General features: G+C 44.4%; 1 protein-coding gene across 2 annotated transcripts in view; it reads left to right on the top strand.

Annotated features, from left to right (window-relative positions):
• Positions 1-10818, top strand: part of PXN (paxillin) — a 191234-nt gene extending 180416 nt beyond the window's left edge. For both annotated transcript variants that reach the window (XM_069215041.1, XM_069215042.1), the window contains 3 exons: positions 380-461; positions 2718-2866; positions 5007-10818. In XM_069215041.1, the coding sequence (XP_069071142.1) occupies positions 380-461; positions 2718-2866; positions 5007-5273 (498 nt within the window). In that variant the 3' untranslated portion in view covers positions 5274-10818. The remainder of the gene's footprint in view (positions 1-379; positions 462-2717; positions 2867-5006) is intronic.
• The last annotated feature ends 13398 nt before the right edge of the window (positions 10819-24216 follow it).

Genomic DNA, 24216 nt, shown 5'->3' with positions numbered 1-24216 from the left:
GTGTACTATGCCCCATTCATACTGGCATTTCAGAAGCAACACACTCACAAATGTATTTTGTTTCCTGCAGGCCTGTCTGCCTTATTTCCAGGGTGAGCTAGAAAGAAGTCATTAACTCGCTTGAAACCTATGTCTATCCATCTGTACCATTCCCACCCTATATTACCATCACCTGAGTTCACACCACCAGATCCTTCTGTCCCCCCCCCTTGTACATTTTGTCTTAGTCTGCACAGATCTCTTTGCGCTTACTGAATATTGTTCTGTCTACTCTTTCTTCCTATAGGTCTTGCTCCCTTACTTGTCCATTTCTGTACACTTATCTTTTTTGCTTTCCTATGGCTCTGATTTTCACAGTGATTCTGTTTTCTTTTAACAGAAAGTGGTGACTGCTCTGGACACGACATGGCATCCGGAGCACTTCTTCTGTGCTCAGTGCGGTGCTTTCTTTGGACCGGAAGGTAAAGCAGTGATGGGGATACTTTTTGCCGGTGCCATGTGTGGTGATTAGAGAAAATCCCATTCTATCCCACAATCTGGTGGTGTTAATGTTATGGTGTGTTTAATACTAAATATGGGATTGGGTTTTGCTTTCTGCATATGTATTTATCTTTTTACTACATTCAGCGCGCCACCACTATGTATGTGACATTTTCTGTCTTGCAAACTGCCTCATGGCCTGTAGAGTAACCTGTGTAAAACATGTGCCAATCAGTTCACACCGAAACATGGCGATGGTTGGAAAAGGAATGTCTACCTTTCACTTAGCCATGCTGTTCAATGACTGAAACTAACAACTAAAATGAGACTGGGACATCGCTATATCGAGGCAAAAGATTTAAGCCATGAACTAGCTTTAATCAATTCATAGCTAACTGGTGCCTCTTTATACTCTGTTTATCTAGTGATATTTTATGGAGGAAAATCTTTTTCGAAACCATAGAGGATGAATGAGCACGTCCGTCTGAGGACAGCCCCTGAGATTGAGTGACTGCCCCTGGTAGTATCACATCTGTTCTCTTTGGAGCAGAGTCAAGACTGATTTGCATGTGGCTGGAAGGAGGCATGGTGTGCAAAATAACTGCGGCCTGGGATGTGGTCCGAGTAATTATCAGTGGCTGAGATTTATTCAAGGATTGAACCTATCACCTTTTATCTATGCTTTATTGTGTTGCCCTAAATGAGACGGGTATACCCAGACGTGAGTCCTGTGCACACTGTGACACTGGAATCAAGCTATACCTAGTTGATGAGCCCTCACTAGAGTGAAACCGGTCCTGCATGGTTGTGTTCATATTCGGGGCAAGCTTGGCCTCGCAGATCAGCCTGGACTGTTCCCATTCGAGTAGGAGACGGGTTTGCATATGGCTGAGTCCAAACTGAGGTGGCATGGTGTGCGAAATAATGAAGTACTGGCATGTGGCCCGAGTAATTACAAGTGGTTGAGATTAATTCAAGCATTCCATCCATCGCTTTTTTGTATACTTTAGCCTGTTAATATCCAAACAAAAATTATACAACACGCCATTCTTCCCACTTCTTCCCAATTCTTCCCTCAGCTCCACTCTGTTTATCGTACCACTTTATCAGCAAAGACAGCAGATGCTTCTCTTGTCATGAGAGTTCAGCTGTAACCCCTCCATGACTCCATCAGCAAGACCTAGCACTAGACAGGTTATGGCAAGACCCTAGACACCTTCCTCTTGCCGTAGCCTTGGAACCTGCCAGGAATTGTGCCCTAACAAGATGTCTTGATGGCCCTAGAAGTGGTTCAGTTCGTAGAGTATGTGTTTTACTTATTGTGCTGACAAGTCACAATTTGGCAGCTGGGAAATGCTTCAAACTTTCTAGACATGCATACTTGTGAAAACAAAGCAGGTTGAAGGGTTGGTCACTGGCAGGCTATACGCTACTGGTGACTTTGCACTGGCCAGGTTTTATAGGTACATAGTAGTTGCAAGAAAGAAAGGACACTGCCAGGTGAGGATAAGCTTCACTGAATGCAAATACCCTTGCCTGATGTCCTGTAAGCCATGAGTGCTGCAAGAATCCTTTGAGGATTACTACAGCAATTCATGGAATTGTGCACATTTGAATGGCCTAATTGAGCTGTTAATGGGAATTTTCAGCATAAGCCAAATCTCCCAGACCCTGCGCTAAAGTTGCCATGTTTGATGAAGGAAGGGCTTCAGATATTTAAGTAATAAATATCCGGGAAGCCTGCTATCTTAGGTCCTATTCTACAGTGAGCAGGTGGGAAAAGGATACTTGTTTAGATGTATATTTTAGTAGACAAGTTGAGGGCATAACATGCATGTAAACATGCACAGGAACATTGTTTTCTAAAACACCACACCCTTCATCTATCACATTGACCAGATCCAAATCTGAAGCCTGCTTTTTGTTAGCTGCCTTAAGAATTTAGGGAAAGCACTCCCAAATTTGAACAATTCTTCCACCCCACTATTTTTCTCCACCCAGCATAAATTAATTAGATGCTTTTGGGCCATGTGCTAGCACACACCTTGAACATTGTACAGGTCCCCAATTTGTACCTTATGAGCTTACTGAAAGAATGCCTCTGTTTGAGAATGCTTCTGACTGTTGGCCCTAGTTTGGTGCTACTTTTTGACCTTTGTAGAGTTCTCATTTTTGGCCTTTGCTCAGTTCTAAGTTTTAGCCCTTGTTTGAGGCTAATTTCTTTTCTCCCTTCCCAGGATTCCATGAGCGTGATGGAAAGGCCTACTGCCGCAAAGATTATTTTGACATGTTTGCTCCAAAATGTGGTGGCTGTGCGCGTGCAATCTTGGAGAACTACATCTCTGCGTTGAATTCACTCTGGCATCCCGAGTGTTTTGTTTGTCGGGTAAGTGATAGTGTGCCTACTGGTTACTTTCCCCAACCTTGTTTTGCTTTTGAAGTAAAGGGATCTCCTTAGTACCTACGTAGCTTAAAAAGCAAAATGTATGGGTATATCTGCTGTGTTAATTCTCCTTGTTATGACTCATTTGCCACTTTCTCAATCTGTTCCCTTTTCTGAACATTGATTTATTTCTACCTTCTTGTCATTTGTTTTTGGTCTGGATGTTGCACCTCTTGTTCCCTTTTGTACCATTGCCCTCTGTGTAGATTTTTGTTGCCCCATTGCAACAGTTCCTTTCACGTTTATATTTCAGTTTAACCCCATGTGCTAATTATGATTTCCTATTTGTTTACTTTTTAGTTTCTGTTGTGCTTTATTATTACTTGTATTGCTTCTACCCTCTGCACATCGATTCCCCTTACATTCTGCTGCCCGGTTCCCCTGCTACTCTACCTCGATTTCCCTTCCACTCTGCTCCTCGGTTTCCCGGTTGCCCTTCCCCTTCCCCTCTACTCCTCCTCCCCCCCTTTCCCCTCTGTGCCTCGTTTTCCATGAGCTCTGTGCCTTAACTCCTTTCTGAGTTGTTACTCTGTTGCCATTCCCCGTGCCTGAATTCATGTGTGACTGAGTTCCCCTGTGCCCCCAAAATGCCTCGATTCCATTTTTTCTCAGTCATTTTTTCTCATTGTATCGGTTCCTTTCCATATCCTGTTTTATTTACTTTCTTATATAAGTTCCCCATTCTGTCTGTCCGTTCCCTGCCATAATTCAACTTGCTTTGCTTCTGCGTCCAGATATTTCCCACCTCTATAATTTCCTGTTGCTCTGTTGTTTATACCTTCTACATCCGTTCCCTGTCTTAATTCTTCTCCTTTTCTCTATCTTTTCAACCTTTATTGTAGCTTCCTTCGCCTTCCCGTTTTGATTTTTGCCTCTAGTCACTGTCTCCATTTTAACCATCATTTATCAGCTCTTGCCATAACTCAATTTCAGTCGTCCCTTGATTATTGTTCATTTCTCGATTGTTTACTTTTCCTCACCTGTGATCTTTTTTTCTTTTTTCTCCCTCTTCTTCCTTAATTTCGTTTTCCCTTATTTTGATGTCTCAAGATTTGTATTTTTATAGTTATTACTAAAAAACAAATATTCCCTTAGCACTGTGATTAGTAGAAGTGATTGTAAAAGGTGCTATAAAGTTCATTGTATAGTCTACAATTCTACATTTTAATGAAGTTTGTTAACATAAAATGGGTTTAATATAATCCTATTTGTTTCCCTCTTCTTCCAGTTTGTTTCCCCATCAATCTTAATTATTTTCCCCAGCTGTACCTCTGTTTGTTTGCCCTTGAAATCTTTTGATAATTTTCTCCCGTCAGTCTTGAGGAATTCCTTTTCTCTATTGGATTCCTCATTGCCTCCTTCTTTTATGAGTCTGTTATTTGTACGAGCGGCTCACATTATTTCTTTATCCTACTTGATTTCCACTCTCTCACATCTTTTACTTTTGACTGTGTTCTACCGTCACATAATTTACATTCAGCATATTGTCAGCTTTGTACTGTCATGATTCTTCTCTGTCTTCTCAATACTTCCATTTTAAATCACTATTCCTGTAGCTGCATCTGGGACCCTTTGGACAGCCCTGGTACCCCTTGAACTGGGTGTACACCTGGGTGCTTTTGAATTGTGGATGCACCAGACTCCCCCTAGGTTTGTGGTTGTCTGGGACTTGTGGGTGTGGTTGCATCTGCCCCCCCACCCCCAAACCCCGGATGTTAATTGCGTACTAGGGGGCTTAGGTCGAGATGATGATGCACACTCTGGGCTGAGATTGTGTTGTGTCCCCTCTGGTTTATGGTTAAGTCTCAAGGGCTCTTCCGCACTGATTGTGGCTGGTGCTGTCTTGGTTGTGGTTGCACCGGAGCTTTGGTTTCATCCAGGGACTCTCGTTTGAGGATGCACCTTGAGACCCTATGGCTCTGGTTGTGGTAAGTGTGGCACAGTAGTCTGTAGACCCACCTGGGAGTCTCTAATCTGCATTTAGATTTTAATCATTTGGGCCACGTGGTGGCCTTCTTGCATGTTGTTTTACCTGGTGCTCTCTGGGGATGTTTTTGGCTCATCTCCCTTCTGTTTCTTGCAGGAGTGCTTCACACCCTTCATCAATGGCAGCTTCTTTGAACATGATGGCCAGCCTTACTGTGAGGTGCATTACCATGAACGTCGTGGCTCGCTATGCTCTGGCTGTCAGAAGCCCATCACTGGACGCTGCATCACAGCCATGGCCAAGAAGTTTCATCCGGAACATTTTGTTTGTGCCTACTGCCTGAAGCAGCTTAACAAAGGAACCTTTAAAGAGCAAAATGACAAGCCCTACTGTCAGTACTGCTTCCCCAAGCTCTTCTCCTAGAGCCTGAAGCATGCAGTAGGCCCAGAGCGTCTCTCCTGCCCCAAGAGGGCAGAGTCTTTTACAGCTCTTCACTGTGGCCTTGAAACCTTAGGAGGGATCCCTGGGGAGCATACACATAGGCAGAAACTCATCCTTTATGTGGAGAGGAAGGATGGGCCTGTCATTTTAACTGGAAATACCTCTCCAGTTCTCACTGTGTGGCAGTGAAGTGATACAGAAGTTTTTTTTAACAATATTTGATTTCAGCATTTTCTTAGATAAATATTCCCTACCAAGGCAAATAAGAAAGAGACTGGGCATGGTTCTCTTATGTGGTGGTTACCAGCATAGTTCAGAGCATGGTCAGGTCCTTCCCCGTGTAGATCCTGGGCTTTTGTCATACATAGATTATCTGGGAAGTCCTTTTCAACACAAATATCCCATGTGTCGTCTTCCCTTTAGAGTTATGGTAGATTATCTCCACCAATCTTGACCCCTTGTGATTTTTCTCTGTTTTTAAGGGGAGAAGGGCCTCTCCCATACTCTACTTAGTTTGCGGAATACTGTGCCTCGCCATTAACGCCTTACATGTCTTCCCCCTATGGCATGAAAATTTATTAATGCTGCTTTTCCCCTCCCAAATGCTTGCTTTCTTCATCGTCTTAGCCTTTAGACTTGGTTTTTGAGTAAACCTCTTGCTAGTCTAGGCCGTACTGTGCTGGGTTGCAGAGACTACAGATTTTGTCAGGCTTATGGCCGTTCTCATATTTTTTACTTGGTTGTGGTAGCTGAGCATGGTGGTGGTTGTCTCACAGTACTTCTTAATAGAGTTGAATGACCTTGCCTTCTCATTCATTGTTATCCTATTGTGCCAGACTACAGCTTGGTCTTCAGCTTTCAAGTTCATTGACTTCAGCTCCCTGTTAATTTGTTCTCCTGATTTTCTTTTTTTCACCCCTCCTTACTCCAGTTTTCTAGTTTTTGGTTTGGTCAAGATCCCTCTTGTTAGCTCATCTATGACCCTGGTGGCTCTAGTTTGCTTTATCAAATTGCGTTCAGGCCCCCCAGAATTCTAGTCTACTGTCATGTCCTCCCTGGTTTGCTAGTTTATAGTTCTCTTGCACCATTATTATAGTCTATGAACTTGTCAATGTAGCATGTTTCCTATAAATCTAAAAGTTGTTTTTTACTTTACCATGATCCTGGTCATCATGACAAGTGTCCATTGGTCTGACTGTTTATAACGCTTTGCCTCGATTCCAGTTGTCTGTTTTACTTAATCATGGCTCTTTCTGACTGTTTTTTAGTGGCTGTAAACCTAGATGTCTGTGTTCTTTACCATGGACAAAGGTGATCAAGTTGACCCAATCGTGGACTTAAAAGTAACCCACTTTGCTTTGACATGGACTTAGTTGACCCAGCTTGCTCCGCCATAGGTCTGGTTGATCCACTTTAGCCAGATTGCTTGGTAAAGAGCACAGTACTCCACTTGCTCTGCTATGAATCCGGTCCATTTGCCTAATTTTGTAATACATCTGGTTAATCCTTGCTGCTTCACCATTGGCCTAGATATGATACAGTTTGCTTTGTCTTGGACCTTTTTTACCCAGTTTGCTACTCCATGGGCCTGTTTGGTCCAGTTTATTTGGCTATGCATCTCGTTAACCCAGCTTTGCTTGGTAAGAAGCATAGTAGATCCTCTTGCTTTGCTATAAATCTGGTCGACCTAGAGTGGTATGACATTGAGCTGGTTGATACAGCACGATTGGCCATTGGCATAGATGCGTGACTTTTTGTGCTTTACCATGGGTATGGTTGACTTAGCTTCCTGTGTCATGGCCCTGGTAGGCTCTGATTTATTGGCTTTAGATGTGTATGAATCAGCTTACTTGGTTCAGTTTATTTAATCTTCGGCCTGATTTGAGCCAGTTTACTTCGTCATAGGGCTGGTTGACCCTATTTGTTTGGACCTGGAACCGCTTAACTACTTTGCCTGTGTGTGGACTTAGTTCACCCAGTTTAGTTTGACATGAGCCTGGTTGGCCCGGTTTGTATGACTTGATGTGACTTGTTTGCAGTGCACCTGGTTGCATTGACCTAGATTACTTTACTGTGGACTCAGTTTGCCCCGGACCACGTTGCCACATTTGACATTGTCTAATTTTGCATGGCCATAGTTCATATTGCCATCATTTTAGTTTACCCTGTTGCTTGACCCTGGTAGACCCACTTTTCTTTGGCGTTGCCCATGTTGCCTGACTGTGATGTACCCAGTTTGCTGTGCCATGGACTTGGCTGGCTTGGTTTGATTTGCTATTGATCTAGTTGCTGGTCTATGACCAGTGTAGCCTCCAATTAATGGCCAGTGCCCTTGCTGCCACTGTTCACTTGAGCTTGAAACAAGTTGCTGATTGATTCCTAAGACGAAGACACTGGAATATTTCTGCATTGAACTGTGAATCTAGCCTCTATTTCCTTGGTAAAGAAAAGTGTGACAAGGGGTCTTCTTTCCTGTACTTTTGGAGGACCTTTTCTCTGGGTCCCCTAATCAAGGGGTCATCTTTCCTGTACTTTTGGAGGACCTTTTTTTCTGGGCCCGCTATTTCAGAAACCTGAATTCACCATTGAATCCTAATCACCCCGTTGCACTTGCTCCATATTCAGATATCTACCTACCTTCTCTACGATGGAAAAAACGAAGTGCCATTGTTCTCAGCGTTTTTCCCTTTTTCTAACATGAACATGTCGAAATGTAGTGTGAATTTATCCATAAATGTGTGGGGCATGTACACAACTTGGGTCTTCTCCTCAGGTGTGAATCTTTCTGTGCTGGACATTTGAATAGCAAAGCTTAGAAAGCTACTGCCTTAATATTTTTTCAATCTTTTATTGAGGAAATGAGTTCTTTGTACTCAATTCTTTTAAATCCTCTTTCTACAGACGGGATGAGATTACCTGTTCACTTGTAGCAATAACATTTCCTACTGACTGTTACTGTTATCTTCTACTGACTATGGGAACTGTTCAGTCTAGGGTCTTCCTATTACATTAATAATGTACGGTGTCTTTGATAATTAACACATTTCTACAACGAGGTTTGACTTTATTATGCAGTTAAATTGTAATGCTAATGCAAAGTCTTTTTGAAGTGATTTAAAGGAAAAAGATAACTTTTTATATAAATATATATTAAATCTAACTCTGAGATCCTGCAGTGCTCGTTGCTGGATCTGCCATCTGACCTCTTAACATTCAGTGTTCTCATTAGGGGGGATTGAGGGTGGGTGCCTTTCTTGTCACAGGCTGGTCAGCTTGGCTCCAGTCTTTGCTGCTCTTGTAACTGCTGTATTTTAAGCCCTTGGACCTTTACCTGAAGCCTCCTGCGATCAACAGAGACTGGGGTCTGCCAGCTAATTTGTTCCCAGCTGTAAGCTATCAAGGCTGGTGGAGCTTAAAGAAGGATGCATTAAAGGAGAGGGCATTTGATGGCAAAAGAAACAAAGGGATGCAAGGACTGGAATACAGTGATAAACACATCTGAATTTTAACCAAAGATATTTCAGAGTAGCCCTCAAATATCTTTTGATCTTCAATCATACCTTCCTCCTTTCATGAAAGTATCTGGACCTACCCACTTTAGTTCTGTAACCTGAACTTCCCCGCTAATGCTCGGGAAGTGCAAGACACCAGGGAACACCCCCTGCCATGATCAAAAACCTTGTTTCTGGTACAATTGAGTGGGCTAGATATCTGCTGCTTAAAGCTTTTAGTTTCTAAGTTAAAATACAGATTTACACATTTCTTTTTTGACTCTGCATACCTCTGGTGCCATTATTAGTCTATTTCAGGACTCCTTCGGCCCGATAATGTTTCTACTTTTGCATATCTTGAGCACCTTAGATGTTAACATTTTGCATTCCTGTGGTACCAGTAGTGTTATAATCCAGCATCCTTTTGGAATCACAAATGCTCTAGTTTCGAGCCTTCACAAACAATAAGCTTTTAGTTTACATATCTCCTTCTATTTGCATAATCCTAGTTCCATACTGTTATAGTTCATACTACCTCCTGAAATATATGTGGGCCGGTTTTGAATATCTGTGTAACCGCGGGGATGTTGACTATGGGGGAAAACGTTTGGCTAGTTCTAAACGTTTGGAATTAGGTGTGCCAGGACTGGATATGTTTTGGAACAATCTGTGTGCTGTTTATGGTTACTTGTAAAAGGAGATGTTTGCCCATTTTTTATTATGTTCTGGGCACCCATACGTTCTTAGCTGTGCAGATTTTGGGCACCTATTAAATAGTGGGTAATACTGGTTTTGGATACTTCTGGAGCATAGTCATTCTAGGTCTGAAAACATCCATGGATCTATATCTGTTTTACTAAAAAACAGTTATAGAGCACACAAACACCCTGCGGTTGTGTGCAGTTACGGGTGAGAAAGGGTTCAGTGAATAAATGATGAGATGGTGACAAATGACCAGAAAAGAACCAGTCTGCCTGAGAGAAGGGGCAGAGCATGCCACCGTATAAGGGCAAGAGTGGACCACCAGTCACATCCTGTTTGTAGAAGGGCATGTGCAGTAAATAGACGTGGCAGATCTCAAGGACCTCCTAAAGGTGTGCTAGTTCTGGACACTACCAAAACCATGTTTGGCTTTTTTGGATCTGTTTGGACCTGTAGTTGTCCAAGAGCTGAAATGGATAGCTTATTGTTTAGATACCCTTGATGACATAGCCCTGTAGGAGATAATGCTTACACTGTAAGTTATTTTGTCTCTAAGGTACAGCTACAACTGGAACCACAGGTTTATGAGTTGGTTCTTGTTCAGCATCACATCTGTGCTCTACAACCATAACGTTTCTGATTCCAATACACTAGTGGAATCAGCAGCTGGTGCAAATGTACCAGTTGCTGATTGTTCCAACATATATATAATCTCTGGTACCATAACTTTACCTTGTTCCTTCCTGTGCTGATTATTGCATTGGCAGAGGTAGGTCATGAGGGAAAGGGAGGTTCACTGGCCTGAGGAATGCAGAAGCATAGACATCTTTTGTGCCCTAGATCTGCTAGTTCCAAGGAGTGGAGTTTGGAGATGGAAGATGTTTTGTACCTTGTGAAGACTGGGTTACCGCTGTGGTCATTATTTGTATACAGTAGTGTACAATGAGCACTTAACACCGCCTCAGGCACAGTTGCTGAACACGGTCTTGTGGATCCAAGACCACAGCCTGTCGAATCCAGTTCTGCATGCATCTGCAAGTTATATATTTTTTTTTAACTGTTTGTTTCATTAAAAGCTTGTGTTTGTGGTTCCTGTAAGTTTGTCTTTTAATCCTTGGTGCTCTGTTCGTGGCACTGTCTAATTAACTCTTACAGACTCGGAGGACTGGTCAGAACCACTCAGATTTCAGATTGAATGAATTGTACCAAATACCCCCTCCCCCCCTCTCTCCCCCCTCCCCCGGTGTACTTGCCTTTTTTCTGTAAACATTTAACTTTGCTTCCCTTTTTAAACTTGTGATTACACCAATAAAAGTTGCCATTATTTTCACTTACGTTATTGGAATCCTCTTGTTGCATTGATGAATACTCAGGCTGAGAAAATGATATAAACAGCTAGAGTTTGGAACTGAGCATAGGGAACATTTAAAGGGAAAGGGCTGCCAAACAAAAATCCAAAGGACAAGTAGGTATGAGGCTGTCCACACAGATTCCAAAAGGTAATGTCAAGTGAATGTGTGAGTCTGCCTAAAGGGTCAAGTGCCTTCACTGAAGAAATAGAGTGAAATGTGGCCTAGTGGCTAAGGCACTACGCCATTCTAATCTCAACTTCAGCTCCTGTGTTGCCAGATACATCGTTATCTCTCTATGCCTCACGTTGAAATTGTGTGTAATGTAAATTTGGTACATTTCCAGTTATGTTTCTATGCATATTAAACTAGGCATAGGCAGTTCCATGTGTCTTACTGTAAGTTTCTTGTTTTTTTTTAATTATCTTCCATGTACCCTGATTTTGGACTTGACAGAGATTGGAGGCCTAGTTAGAGATTTGTAAATTTTCTGCACATGTAAAGTGGCAGTATCTTTGCACCAGCAAGTCAGTTTTAAAGGTACTTAAAAAAAACATCAACAAGGAGGGAGAAGGAAGCATAAACGTAAGATACACTCTGCTACCTAGGTTAACAACTGAAAAAATCAATAGGAGTGCACCCATACCATTCTCAAGGAATTAGTCTCTTCTCAAAGTAGTAGTGAGACCTTAATTGGCTACTTTCCTTCAGTTATATATATACTCCACTAGAGTACTCGTAGTGAGTAGCATCATCATAAGGTCTCGCCTCCACCGGGAGGTTGTCTCTCTCTCACAAGAAACATGGAGGGATCTGTGCATAGAGTGAAATTAAAATTGGCTTAGACCAATGGAAGTACTATTTATAAACACCTCCACCAGGAGGCTGTCTCTCTCTCACAAGAGACATGGAGGGATCTGTGCATAATTGAAATTAAAATTGGCTTCGACCACTGGAAGTACTATTTATAAACAGGGAACGCGGCAAAGTTAAAAAGTATGAAATGTGTTGAGGACGCCTAGTTTTCCCTTTACATCCAGTTGGTGATCATAAAAGATCGACATTGTAAGGAAATGCCTCCTTGGCATGGTTACCCCCTGACTTTTTGCCTTTGCTGATGCTATGTTTTGATTTGAAAGTGTGCTGAGGCTTGCTAACCAGGCCCCAGCACCAGTGTTCTTTCCCTAACCTGTACTTTTGTTTTCACAATTGGCACACCCTGGCATCCAGGTAAGTCCCTTGTAACTGGTACCCCTGGTACCAAGGGCCCTGATGCCAGGGAAGGTCTCTAAGGGCTGCAGCATATCTTATGCCACCCTGGGGACCCCTCACTCAGCACAGAAACATTGCTTGCCAGCTTGTGTGTGCTAGTGAGGACAAAACGAGTAAGTCGACATGGCACTCCCCTCAGGGTGCCATGCCAACCTCACACTGCCTATGCAGTATAGATAAGTCACCCATCTAGCAGGCCTTACAGCCCTAAGGCAGGGTGCACTATACCATAGGTGAGGGCACCAGTGCATGAGCACTGTGCCCCTACAGTGTCTAAGCCAAACCTTAGACATTGTAAGTGCAGGGTAGCCATAAGAGTATATGGTCTGGGAGTCTGTCAAACACGAACTCCACAGCGCCATAATGGCTACACTGAAAACTGGGAAGTTTGGTATCAAACTTCTCAGCACAATAAATGCACACTGATGCCAGTGTACATTTTATTGTAAAATACACCCCAGAGGGCACCTTAGAGGTGCCCCCTGAAACCTTAACCAACTACCCGTGTAGGCTGGCTGGTTTTAGCAGCCTGCCACACTCGAGACATGTTGCTGGCCACATGGGGAGAGAGTGCCTTTGTCACTCTGTGGCTAGTAACAAAGCCTGTACTGGGTGGAGATGCTTATCACCTCCCCCTTGCAGGACTGTAACACCTGGCGGTGAGCCTCAAAGGCTCACCCCCTTTGTTACAGCACCACAGGGCATTCCAGCTAGTGGAGTTGCCCGCCCCCTCCGGCCACGGCCCCACTTTTGGCGGCAAGGCCGGAGGAGATAATGAGAAAAACAAGGAGGAGTCACTGACCAGTCAGGACAGCCCCTAAGGCAACCTGAGCTGACGTGACTCTGACTTTTAGGAATCCTCCATCTTGCAGATGGAGGATCCCCCCAATAGGGATAGGAATGTGACCCGCTCCCCTTGGGCGGAGGCACAAAGAGGGTGTAGCCACCCTCAGGGCTAGTAGCCATTGGCTACTGCCCTCCCTGACCTAAACACACCCCTAAATACGGTATTTAGGGGCTCCCCAGAACCTAGGAACTCAGATTCCTGCAACCTAAGGAGAAGAGGACTGCTGAGCTGAAAAACCCTGCAGAGAAGACTGAGACACCAACTGCTTTGGCCCCAGCTCTACCGGCCTGTCTCCCCCCCCCTTCTGAAGAAACTGCTCCAGCGACGCTTTCCCCAGGACCAGCGGCCTCTGAATCCTCAGAGGACTGCCCTGCTCTAGAAGGACCAAGAAACTCCAGAGAACAGCGGCCCTGTTCACCAAAGACTGCAACTTTGTTTCCAAAGGAGCAACTTTAAAACAACTGCGTTTCCCGCCAGAAGCGTGAGACTTGCAACTCTGCACCTGACGCCCCCGCCTCAACTTGTGGAGAACACACACTTCAGAGAGGACTCCCCGGCGACTACGAGACCATGAGTAGCCAGAGTTGCCCCCCCGGAGCCCCACAGCGATGCCTGCAGAGGGAATCCCGAGGCTCCCCCTGACCGCGACTGCCTGCTTCACAGATCCCGACGCCTGGAAAAGACTCTGCACCCGCAGCCCCCAGGACCTGAAGGATCGGAACTCCAGTGCAGGAGTGACCCCCAGGAGGCCCTCTCCCTTGCCCAGGTGGTGGCTACCCCGAGGAGCCCCCCCCTTGCCTGCCTGCATCGCTGAAGAGACCCCTTGGTCTCCCATTGATTCCAATTGAAAACCCGACGTGTGTTTGCACACTGCACCCGGCCGCACCCGTGCTGCTGAGGGTGTAAGTTCTGTGCTAACTTGTGTCCCCCCCGGTGCCCTACAAAACCCCCCTGGTCTGCCCTCCCAAGACGCAGGTACTTACCTGCTAGCAGACTGAAACCGTGGCACCCCCTTCTCCATTGAAGCCTATGGGCACCACTTTGAACTCTGCACCTGACCGGCCCTGAGCTGCTGGTGTGGTAACTTTGGGGTTGCTCTGAACCCCCAACGGTGGGCTACCTTGGACCCAAACTTGAACCCCGTAGGTGGTTTACTTACCTGCAAGAACTAACAATTACTTACCTCCCCTAGGAACTGTGAAAATTGCACTGTCTAGTTTTAAAATAGCTATATGTGTTTTATTTGAAAAGTATATATGCTATTGTGATTATTCAAAGTTCCTAAAGTACTTACCTGCAATACCTTTCATGCAAAGTATTACATGTAGAATTTGAACCTGTGGTTCTTAAAATAAACTAAGAAAAGATATGTTTCTATACAAAAACCTATTGGCCTGGAATTGTCTTTGAGTGTGTGTTCCTCATTTATTGCCTGTGTGTATGTACAACAAATGCTTAACACTACTCCTTTGATAAGCCTACTGCTCGACCACACCAAAAAATAGAGCATTAGTGTTATCTCTTTTTGCCACTATCTTACCTCTAAGGGGAATCCTTGGACTCTGATTGCACTATTTCAAAGTAAGGAATAGTATGCACAGAGCCAACTTCCTACAGACATGTTTCAGCCTACTTGCACCCAAAGGTCGACGGCTTTTTACGGGACTGGTAAGTTATCAGATCCCTACCAGGTGTGATATTTCCCCCGGGACACCAATGGGTACGATCAATTCATCAAATTTGGGGCATCTACTGCCATTCCTAGGAGCATGAACAAATATACCTACAGTCACCATAAACAACTTTTGTTTCAATACTTTACTATGATGTTGGTATATTCTACCCATTGCAAGGATGAGCCTTACAAGATTATGGGCCTCATTATGAGTTTGGCGGAGGGGATTACTCTATCCCAAAAGTGACGGATATCCCATCCGCCGTATTACAAGTTTCATAAGATATAATGGAACTTGTAATATGACAGACTGGATATCCATCACATTTGTGATGGAGTAATCCCCTCTGCCAAACTGGTAATGAGGCCCTAAGTGCCAGTCATTTATTTAAATAAATGGAACCACACACTCGTGAATAGACACGTAATAGGACCTAGTGGTGTTTTATAATTAATACACATATTTTATGTGCATCGTGCATAATGGGACCAATTGAAAAACATTGTGGATATTGCTGAAAAGGATATAAACAAAGAAACCTGCATGATGTTCCTTGCTGAGGGAAAACTTGATATAAACTGAAAAAATGAGATAAGATATTGTGTCTATCCTCCCAAAGAGGAAGATGTTATAACCCCCCAAAAGGGGTTGGTATTAACGAGCAGTCGATTAGTTATAACAACCTATCCTAGGTCATGAGAGGTTAGCATGCACATCATTGTCGAGCTGTTTAATTTGCAAAGTACCAAAACTGAAATATACTAAAAAGTGAGCATCACTTTTAAAGGGATACGATCCTTTGAAAGCATGCACCCACCAAGATTTCATGAATATGCCTTCTGTGGGGTTAGCTGAAGCCCCATGGGACCCACAAGAAGGAGACGGGGTTGCTATTAGTGCCCAAACAGCTGAGGAAATTGACTATAATAGTAATTAAGGCATCAAAATGTGTATCTTGACATCGTGATATGTTCTTAAAGAGGGAATTGGACTTACTAGAAATGCAAAGAGATCTTGGTCATATGTGCTGTGAACTATGGAGTAAAGGTGAAGTGATTTTTGGTAAAGGCAATAGTTCAATCACAACAGTGTGTGCCATAACTAAGGGCTCTGTGCCCAAATATCTCTAGTAAGGGTACTCACTTCTGTCTAGACAGATGAATAAATAGAAGTCCCTTTGCTACTGCAAAAACAAAGATACAGGCGACCACGTTACTGAGAGGGGTAAGACGTCCAATACTCATAACTAGAGCCCGTTGTAATAAAAACTCCGAGTTACAGTCAGTTGGAATTGGAAGCCCCTGAGCCGCATAATGCTTCCTTCCCGGCCCGGATCTTAAAGTGTGCCAGGCACGGCGTGTATCTATGCTGTAGCCTAGAACGCTTCCGTAGGTGTTACTTATGACTCTGATTCATTATTATGGGAAAAGTAGAGTGATTGGTAGAAAGAGCAAAAAGACTTCTTGCGCTTATGGCCCACTGTAGAATTTACATGATTGTGGTTCAAGGCGGTGATATCCATAAATTGAATTATTGCAAGCGGTCTCAAGAAAGGATATTAATATATCGATACACCTTTAAAATTAATTGTTTGATAAGGAAAGTAGTAGGATTGGCACTAACCTTTTTCAGATTTGTTCTTATTCGTTACTATGGGAACTGTAAACTGTTATCTGGAAAGTGAGAAAAACCTATTAATGCGTGTCACCCAGTATGGAGCTCACATATGGTTGTGGTAAAAAATTGGTAATTCCCATAAAGATAAAAAGTTACTCAATGAAAAATAATCTTAAGAGGCGACATTGGTATATCAGGTAGCCTGCTGCATTAATTGTGTAATTTACAAAAAGACATAAAAGGAAAAGAGGGGGATGACGCAACTAAAAAACTGGTTATTATGGTGTTACCCAGACAATGAGACTTCCTTCAGTTTTTCAGGTCAAGCCTGCAAGTGCATGCACTAGCGCATGCGTCACGCTGGCGTGACTGTTGTGTATAGTAAAGGGCTTGGAGCTCGTCTGTCGCTTACCATTTGTTGGCTTGCATGGTACTTTTCTTTCCTGAAACTTGTAATTCATCAAAGCAGTCCAAGCATCATTTTCCTTCCTCTGTGTGGAGCAGGGACCAAGCACTGATTGATTCAACTTAATCAGTGCCCTTCTGCTGCTCCAGGCATGATTGAGGTACTATTTTGTTCTTTTTAACTTCTAGTGCAATGCAAACAGAAGGCTTGTGACTTGCAAAGACGTGCCCAGCAAGACAAACAAAATTGGAAAGTTTTATTTTTTTATAGCTAACTTCATTTTATTTTGCCAAGTCATCTTTTATCACTTAACACTCATGTTTTCTTTTATTTTTGCTCGTGGATGCTGTTCTCAATAGATTATGATTATCTTGTTATAATTACTGCAAAACAACATTGTTTCTTTATTATGGATAATTTCTTAAATGACGCTTTAACACATAATCGTGCAGTACACCCCAACCAAACCCATCCCACTCCACTGCAATCTGCCCACTACTATTTACCCCAATCCACCCCACTCCAATCCAAACCACACACCACAGTCCACCCCACTCCAGACCTCCCAACCAACCCCAATCTATTCTGTCCAGTTTACAACAAACTGCACCATTACAAAACAATCTGCTCCACTCCTATCCAAAGCAATATGTTCCAATCCAAAACAATCGGCCCCATTCCAATCCAAAACAATCTGCCCCACTTCAGTCTGTCCCACTGCAATCATAACAGTCTGCCTCACTCAATCCAAAACAATCTGCCCCTTTCCAATACACCACCCTCCAATCTACCTCACATTAATCCAAAGCAATCCATCTCGTTCCAATACGCCACACTCCAATCTACCTCACATTAATCCAAAGCAATCCATCTCGTTCCAATCCGCAACACTCCAATCAAAAACAATCTGCCGCACTCCAGTCTGCCCCTCTCTAATCCAAAACAATCTACCCCACTCCAGTTCATTTCAGTCTGCCCCACTTTAATCCAAAACAACCTGCCCCACCCTACTTCAAAACAACATGCCCAACTCCAAACTACTGCGCTCCACCTTGCCCCACCCTAAACCAAAACAGCATGCCCCATTCCAATTCAAAACAATCTGCCCCATTCCAGTCCGGAACTATCTGCCCCACTGCAATCCATAGCAATCTGACTCTCTTCAATCCAAAACAATCTGGCCCACTCCAATATGCCTCACTCCAATCTGCCTACTCTAATCCAAAACAATCCGTCCCACTCCAGTCCGCCCCATTCCAATCCAAAACAATCTGTCCCATTAAAATCTGCCCCACCCTAATCCAAAGCAATGTGCCCACTCCAATCCAAAACAATACGCCCACCTCCAATCCGACTCACCCCAATCTAGTCCACCCTACTCCATTCCACTCCACCCCACTCAGTCCACCCTAATACAATCTGCCCTTCTCTAATCCAAAACAATCTGCTCCACTCCAGTCCTTTTCAGTCTGCCCCACTTTAATCCAAAACAACCTGCCCCACTCCAATCCCAAGCAACCCACTCAAATCCAAAACAATATACCCCACTCCAATCCACTTCTCCCCAATTCACCCCATTAAAATGTGCCACAATACACCCACTCCAGAGCAGTCCACCAACTCCAATCCACCCCAGTCCAGTCTACCCCATTCCAATCCAATACACCTCGCACCAATCCAATCCGCTCAAGTACGATCCACCCCACTCCAGCCCGATCCAACCCACACCAATCCATCCCACCATACTCCAACTACCCTACTTCAGTCAAACCCAAACCACTCCAATCCAGGACTACACTCCCCAATTCACCCACTCCAATCAAGTCCACTGCTGCCCAGCACCCTCTCTCCAATACAATCCACTTTCATCCACCTCACTCCAGTCCAGTTCACCTTAACCCATCCTACTTCAGTCCAGTCCACCCCACTCCAGACCACTTTAATCATCCTTCTCCGGTCCAGTCCACCACTCTTCAATTAATCCACCCCACACCAATCTAATCTACCCAACTCAATCTAATCCCACACACTCCAATCGAATCCACCCCAATCAGTCCAGTCCACCACAATCCACCCCAATTCAACCCACCCCACTCTAGCTAATCCGCCCCACTAGCTAATCCGCCCCCCACTCTAGCTAATCCGCCCCCCCACTCTAGCTAATCCGCCCCCCCACTCTAGCTAATCCGCCCCCCCACTCTAGCTAATCCGCCCCCCCACTCTAGCTAATCCGCCCCCCCACTCTAGCTAATCCGCCCCCCCACTCTAGCTAATCCGCCCCACTCTAGCTAATCCGCCCCACTCTAGCTAATCCGCCCCACTCTAGCTAATCCGCCCCACTCTAGCTAATCCGCCCCACTCTAGCTAATCCGCCCCACTCTAGCTAATCCGCCCCACTCTAGCTAATCCGCCCCACTCTAGCTAATCCGCCCCACTCTAGCTAATCCGCCCCACTCCAATCCACTCCACCCCACTCAAGTCCACCACACCAATCCGAATCACCCCACGCCAATCCTTTCCACCTCACCCAAATGCAATCCACTACACCCCAGTCCACCCCACTCTAATCCACCCCACTGCAGTCCACATAAATCCAACCTACTCCAGTCCAATCCACCCCACTCCAAAACACATTAATGTAACCCAGTCCATTAGAACCCACATCAATCAATCCACCCCACATGCATCCAATCCACACCAATCCAACACACTCCAGTCTAATCCAACTCACTCCAGTCCAATCCACACTCAGTCCACTCCACCCCACCCCGATCAAATCCACCTCGTTACAGTCCCCCAGTCCAGTCCACCCCACTCAATCCAGTCTACCTCACTTCAACCCAATCCACCCCAGTTCGATCCACCCAACTCCACTCTACCATGCCAATCCAATTCACCCCATGCCAGTCCTTTCCACTTCACCCAAATGCAGTCCACTCCACACCAATCCACCTCACCCCATTTCAATCCTCCCCACTCTCTTCCAGTCCTCCCCACTCTCTTCCAGTCCTCCCCACTCTCTTCCAGTCCTCCCCACTCTCTTCCAGTCCTCCCCACTCTCTTCCAGTCCTCCCCACTCTCTTCCAGTCCTCCCCACTCTCTTCCAGTCCTCCCCACTCTCTTCCAGTCCTCCCCACTCTCTTCCAGTCCTCCCCACTCTACCCCAATCTACCCCACTCTACTCCAATCTACCCCACTCCAGTCCACATTAATCCAACCTACTCCAGTCTAATCCACCCCACTCTAAACCACCTTTATCTACCCACTCCATTCCACTCTACAACAGTCCAATCCACCCCACACCAATCCAATCCATTCCACCCCACTCCGGTCCAATCCACCCACTCCACTCAGTCCACTCCACCCCACTCAATCCACTCCACCTCACGCTAATCCACTCCACCCCAATCTGATCCACCCCAGTACCCCACCATACCAATCCAATCCACCTCTCCTCAATGCAATCCAATCCACCTCAATCCAATCCACCCCTCCAGTCTGCCCCACCCCAGTCCCCCTTACCCCATTTCAATCCACTCCACTCTTTTCCAGTCCACCCCACTCTACCCCAGTCCATCCCAGGTCAGTCCACAGCACTCCAATCTAGTCCATCCCGCCTACCATACCCCACTTCAATCCACCCCACTCTACCTCAGTCCATCACACTCTACTCCAGTTCAGTCCAATCCACACCAGGTCAGTCCACCACACTCCATTCCAGTCAATCCATCCTACCCTACCCTGCTCCAATCCAATCTACCTCAGTACCCAGCTCCAATCCACCCAGCTCGAGTCCATCACATTCCAATCAAACGCACCCCACTCCAATCCCCCTTAACCCACTCCATCCAGTCCAGCCCACTGTAGCCCACCAAACCCCAATCAATCCATCCCCTCCCACTCTCCCAATCCCACTCCAATCCACCCCATACCAATTCAGTCCACTCCGCTCCATCCAGTCTACCCCACTCCAAAGCAATCCACATAACTCCAGTTCAGTTCACCCCACTCCACTCCATCCCAGTGAATCCAATCCAACCAACCCCATTCCATTCAATTCTACCCCAGTCGAATCTAACCCACCCCACTCCAGTCTAATCCTCCAAAATCCAATCCACCCACCCTAGTCCAAACCACCTCACCCCATTTCAGTCCACCCCACTCTACCCCAATCTAATACACCCCACTTTACCCCAATCCAGTCCACCCCACTGCTTCAACCGCTCCAACCTTACTCCACTCTGACACTCTTGGCCACTGAACTCTACGACATTGTACTGCCCTACTCTACTCAATGCTGAACAGCAGCCACACTGACGTACACTTGGCAAAACACATTGCCAAAGCCAATAGCTCGAGACCTATTGGCTTTTCCACTGCTTGTTTGATATAGTTAAATAGCCACAATCACTGTGTAGTGTAAATGAGATTTTGTGTTAGTTTTTTAGTTTATTTATCATGGCTACTTGATAAGTGCAGTTGTCAAGATATTATCTGAATTTTCTGATATTCTTCATTTTCATTCGATGTAGTGGAGTAGCCTGATAACTTTATCTTTACATAGATGTTATCACAGTCAGGGAAAGTTATTGAGCTTTTTGAAAATACTCACTAGCAATACCAACTTGGGTGATCTTATTTCACGATTCTTATCCAGGTATTATTGCACGATCTCCTGCGTCCAAGGAATGCCATTGTTCAATCCCGTGTGGAAAGCGTTCAACCCGATCCATCGTTGTTCTTTTTGTAGAAGGTTGCAACCTGCATGCATGCACACAGTCAGGGTTCTCTAAACCACCCATTTGCACAGTGTCATGTGGTCAAGAAATGATGTCTCGTACAAGTTGTGGATCTCCTGCACCCATTACTATTACGATGTTCCCCGATACGGGTCCTTACTCTTGTACCGGTCCTGCCTATGTAACGCAAATTACAAGGGTATTTAATCGTATAGATTACATAAGAGGTATTGCAATTTGTGTGTCTTCTGAGTGTCCATTAAAAAAATCAGGATCAAAAGTGATTGTTTTGGTAATCTTGGTAAGATGGCAAACTGAACATGACTTACAGGGGAAATGTCCCACTATAGGGCTTAAAACCCAGGCTATAGAGTTGGGTTCCGTATTATTTTCAGTTTTACAGGGTCTAGTGTAGATAAAATGATCCCAGAGATTTCTCTCCCGTCTGTGGGCAAAGCATGGTGTTTCCCAATCTAAAGAACCTGAGTTGATTACTCTCCAGTTCTTATTCACTACTTTCTTTATGTAGTTTGACGTGATGTTATCGGTGGTGACAAATTTTAATGTCCCGTGTTGTTGTTTTTTTTTTTTTTTTTTTTTTGTAGGATCCTTCTGCCTTGATGTCTTGCTCTCTCGTAGCACTTGGTGGCAATGTGAATTTAATATTTTCTTGTTTCAAACTTTGCTTTTTTATTCCTTTGCTTGGATGTTATAATCCTGAGTATTGCAACGATTTCTGCAAAGCTTCAGAAATTGGCTGTACAGTAGATTTTCTTGTAGAGATCGAGGATGAAAACTGTTGAATAGTATCAAGCTGTGTTTATCTGTTGTCTTTTTATTTTTTTAATACATTTTTGTCTCCAGTTGATATTTTTTCTGAAAATGGCAACATCCAGGAACAGGACTGAGATATTGATAATGGTACTCGAACAATTTGAGGTAGCTATCCTGTGTATTCAGCCAAGTAAGAAATTGTTAAACAAATAGTTTGTCACCTTTCCAAATTATGAGAATATCGTCAATGTAACGTTTCCGGAACTTGATCCTCTGTTGATAAGGATTGTGATTAGACAGAACATGTGTTAACTCAAATTGGCTTACATAGAGTACTGCCAGGCTCTGGTGAATGTGCTTCCCATTGATGATCCATGCACTTGAAGATACAAGGTGGCTTTATATTCTAAGAAATTTTCTGAGTGCCATCCTGCAGCATTCCAACATAAAGTGCCTCGGTGTTCGGCAGGTCCAGTCCTGTCTGAAAAGAACATATTCCATGATGTCCAGAGTGGCATTCTGATTCAGGCTGGTGTAGACTCTCTATATCCAGGCTGACCAAGACATTTTTGGGGTGTTCAAATGGAAGATCTTTTAGTAATCATAGGAGGGCCCTTGTATCCTTCAAATATATTGGTGTCTGTTGCATCAGTGGTCCCAAAAACAGGTGTGCAAATTGTGAGAGGAGTTCCAAAATGAACCCTATTCCTAACACAACGGTGCGGCCAGGTGGAGGTGGATCTGTTTTATGCATTTTGGGGAGGGAATAGCAATGAGGCATCCTTGGTTGACTAATACATGAAAACTCTGCATCTTTTTTAAACACCCATCCACTTGTTTCTGCTTCTTCTGTCATATTACTGATGATCTTCTCCAGATTTTTGTGGGGTCTTGGGTGATTATCTTGTAGTATTTCTCATCACTCACTAAATCAACACATTGTTTTTCATAGTCCCACCACCTTTATCTGCTGGTTTAATGACTAGTTCCTTTTTGGTGGTCAGTTCTTGGAGAGCTTGACCTTCCCTTGCAGTAGTGTTGTTAAATGTCCTCCTTGTCAGGACATCTAATGACTCTGTTTCTTTGAAAATGGCTTGCTCAAAAGCCAATATTTCCTCTGGAACTATAGTATTGGGAGTACAAAAGGTAGATTTTCTACTAAGGTTCAGATCTCCCTCATCTCTGGTGGTCTCTTTTCCCATGAAGAAGGCTTTTAGTTTTAATTTTCTACATGATTTGGCCAGTTCTATGTGTTGGTGGAATTTGTCAAAGGTTGAGGTGGGGTCAAAAATCAACCCTTTGTTGAAATTGATATTTGGTTGTCACTCAGGGGAGAACCTGTAAGATTAAATATTAGTGACTGCTGTTGCTTGTTCCTGAGGTATGGTCTTTTGTCTTGCTCCTGGTCTGTGTTCTCGGGTCGCTGTCTTCTCCTTTCTTCCCCTTCCCCTTTGTTAGTTTTGGCCTCTCCCTAAAAGAGGGTCTAAATGCTGGCAGGTAGTGTGGTGGTGGTCCTGCTATGTAGGGATTTACCCAGCCTCCACAGAGTGGGTGAGGTGGTTGAACAAATGGGATGGGTTGTTATAATATGGCACCTGCCAGGGTTGTTGCCGCCCCAGCCTCTTCCTCTGTTTCTTCCTATTTTGTTTCGCCTTCCTGTTGTGCTGTCCTCACTGCCCCAGCCAGTGGAATCTGAAGAGTTACCACCTGATAAATTGTCATTATCTGTCTGGTCATTCTCTTGGTTACTTTTCAGGTTGTAGTCTTCCCTTAAGTAGGGGTAGGCCTCCTCTGGTGAAAACATTTGCAATATTTTCCCTTTTTTATTTTTTATTTTACCCAGTGTAAGGCAGCCCTACACTACCCTCACTTTATTTATCTCTTCAAGTTGTTTCTTAAAGACATTGATATGTACAGTTTTAAGTTTGTTTTCACTTATCTGGATCTTTAAAGTGAGGGCTTCCAATAGTCGTTTTGCAATCTTAATTATGAGGGCTAACCAGTCCCGCAGGCAATGCCATGAGATCGATGCCCAATCCTTTTTGGAAATGT

This window comes from Pleurodeles waltl, chromosome 11, assembly GCF_031143425.1.
Source record: "Pleurodeles waltl isolate 20211129_DDA chromosome 11, aPleWal1.hap1.20221129, whole genome shotgun sequence".
NCBI classification, from domain to species: Eukaryota; Metazoa; Chordata; class Amphibia; order Caudata; family Salamandridae; genus Pleurodeles; species Pleurodeles waltl.
Note: the sequence above shows the minus strand (reverse complement) of the source record. Positions and strands in the feature narration are given on the sequence as shown.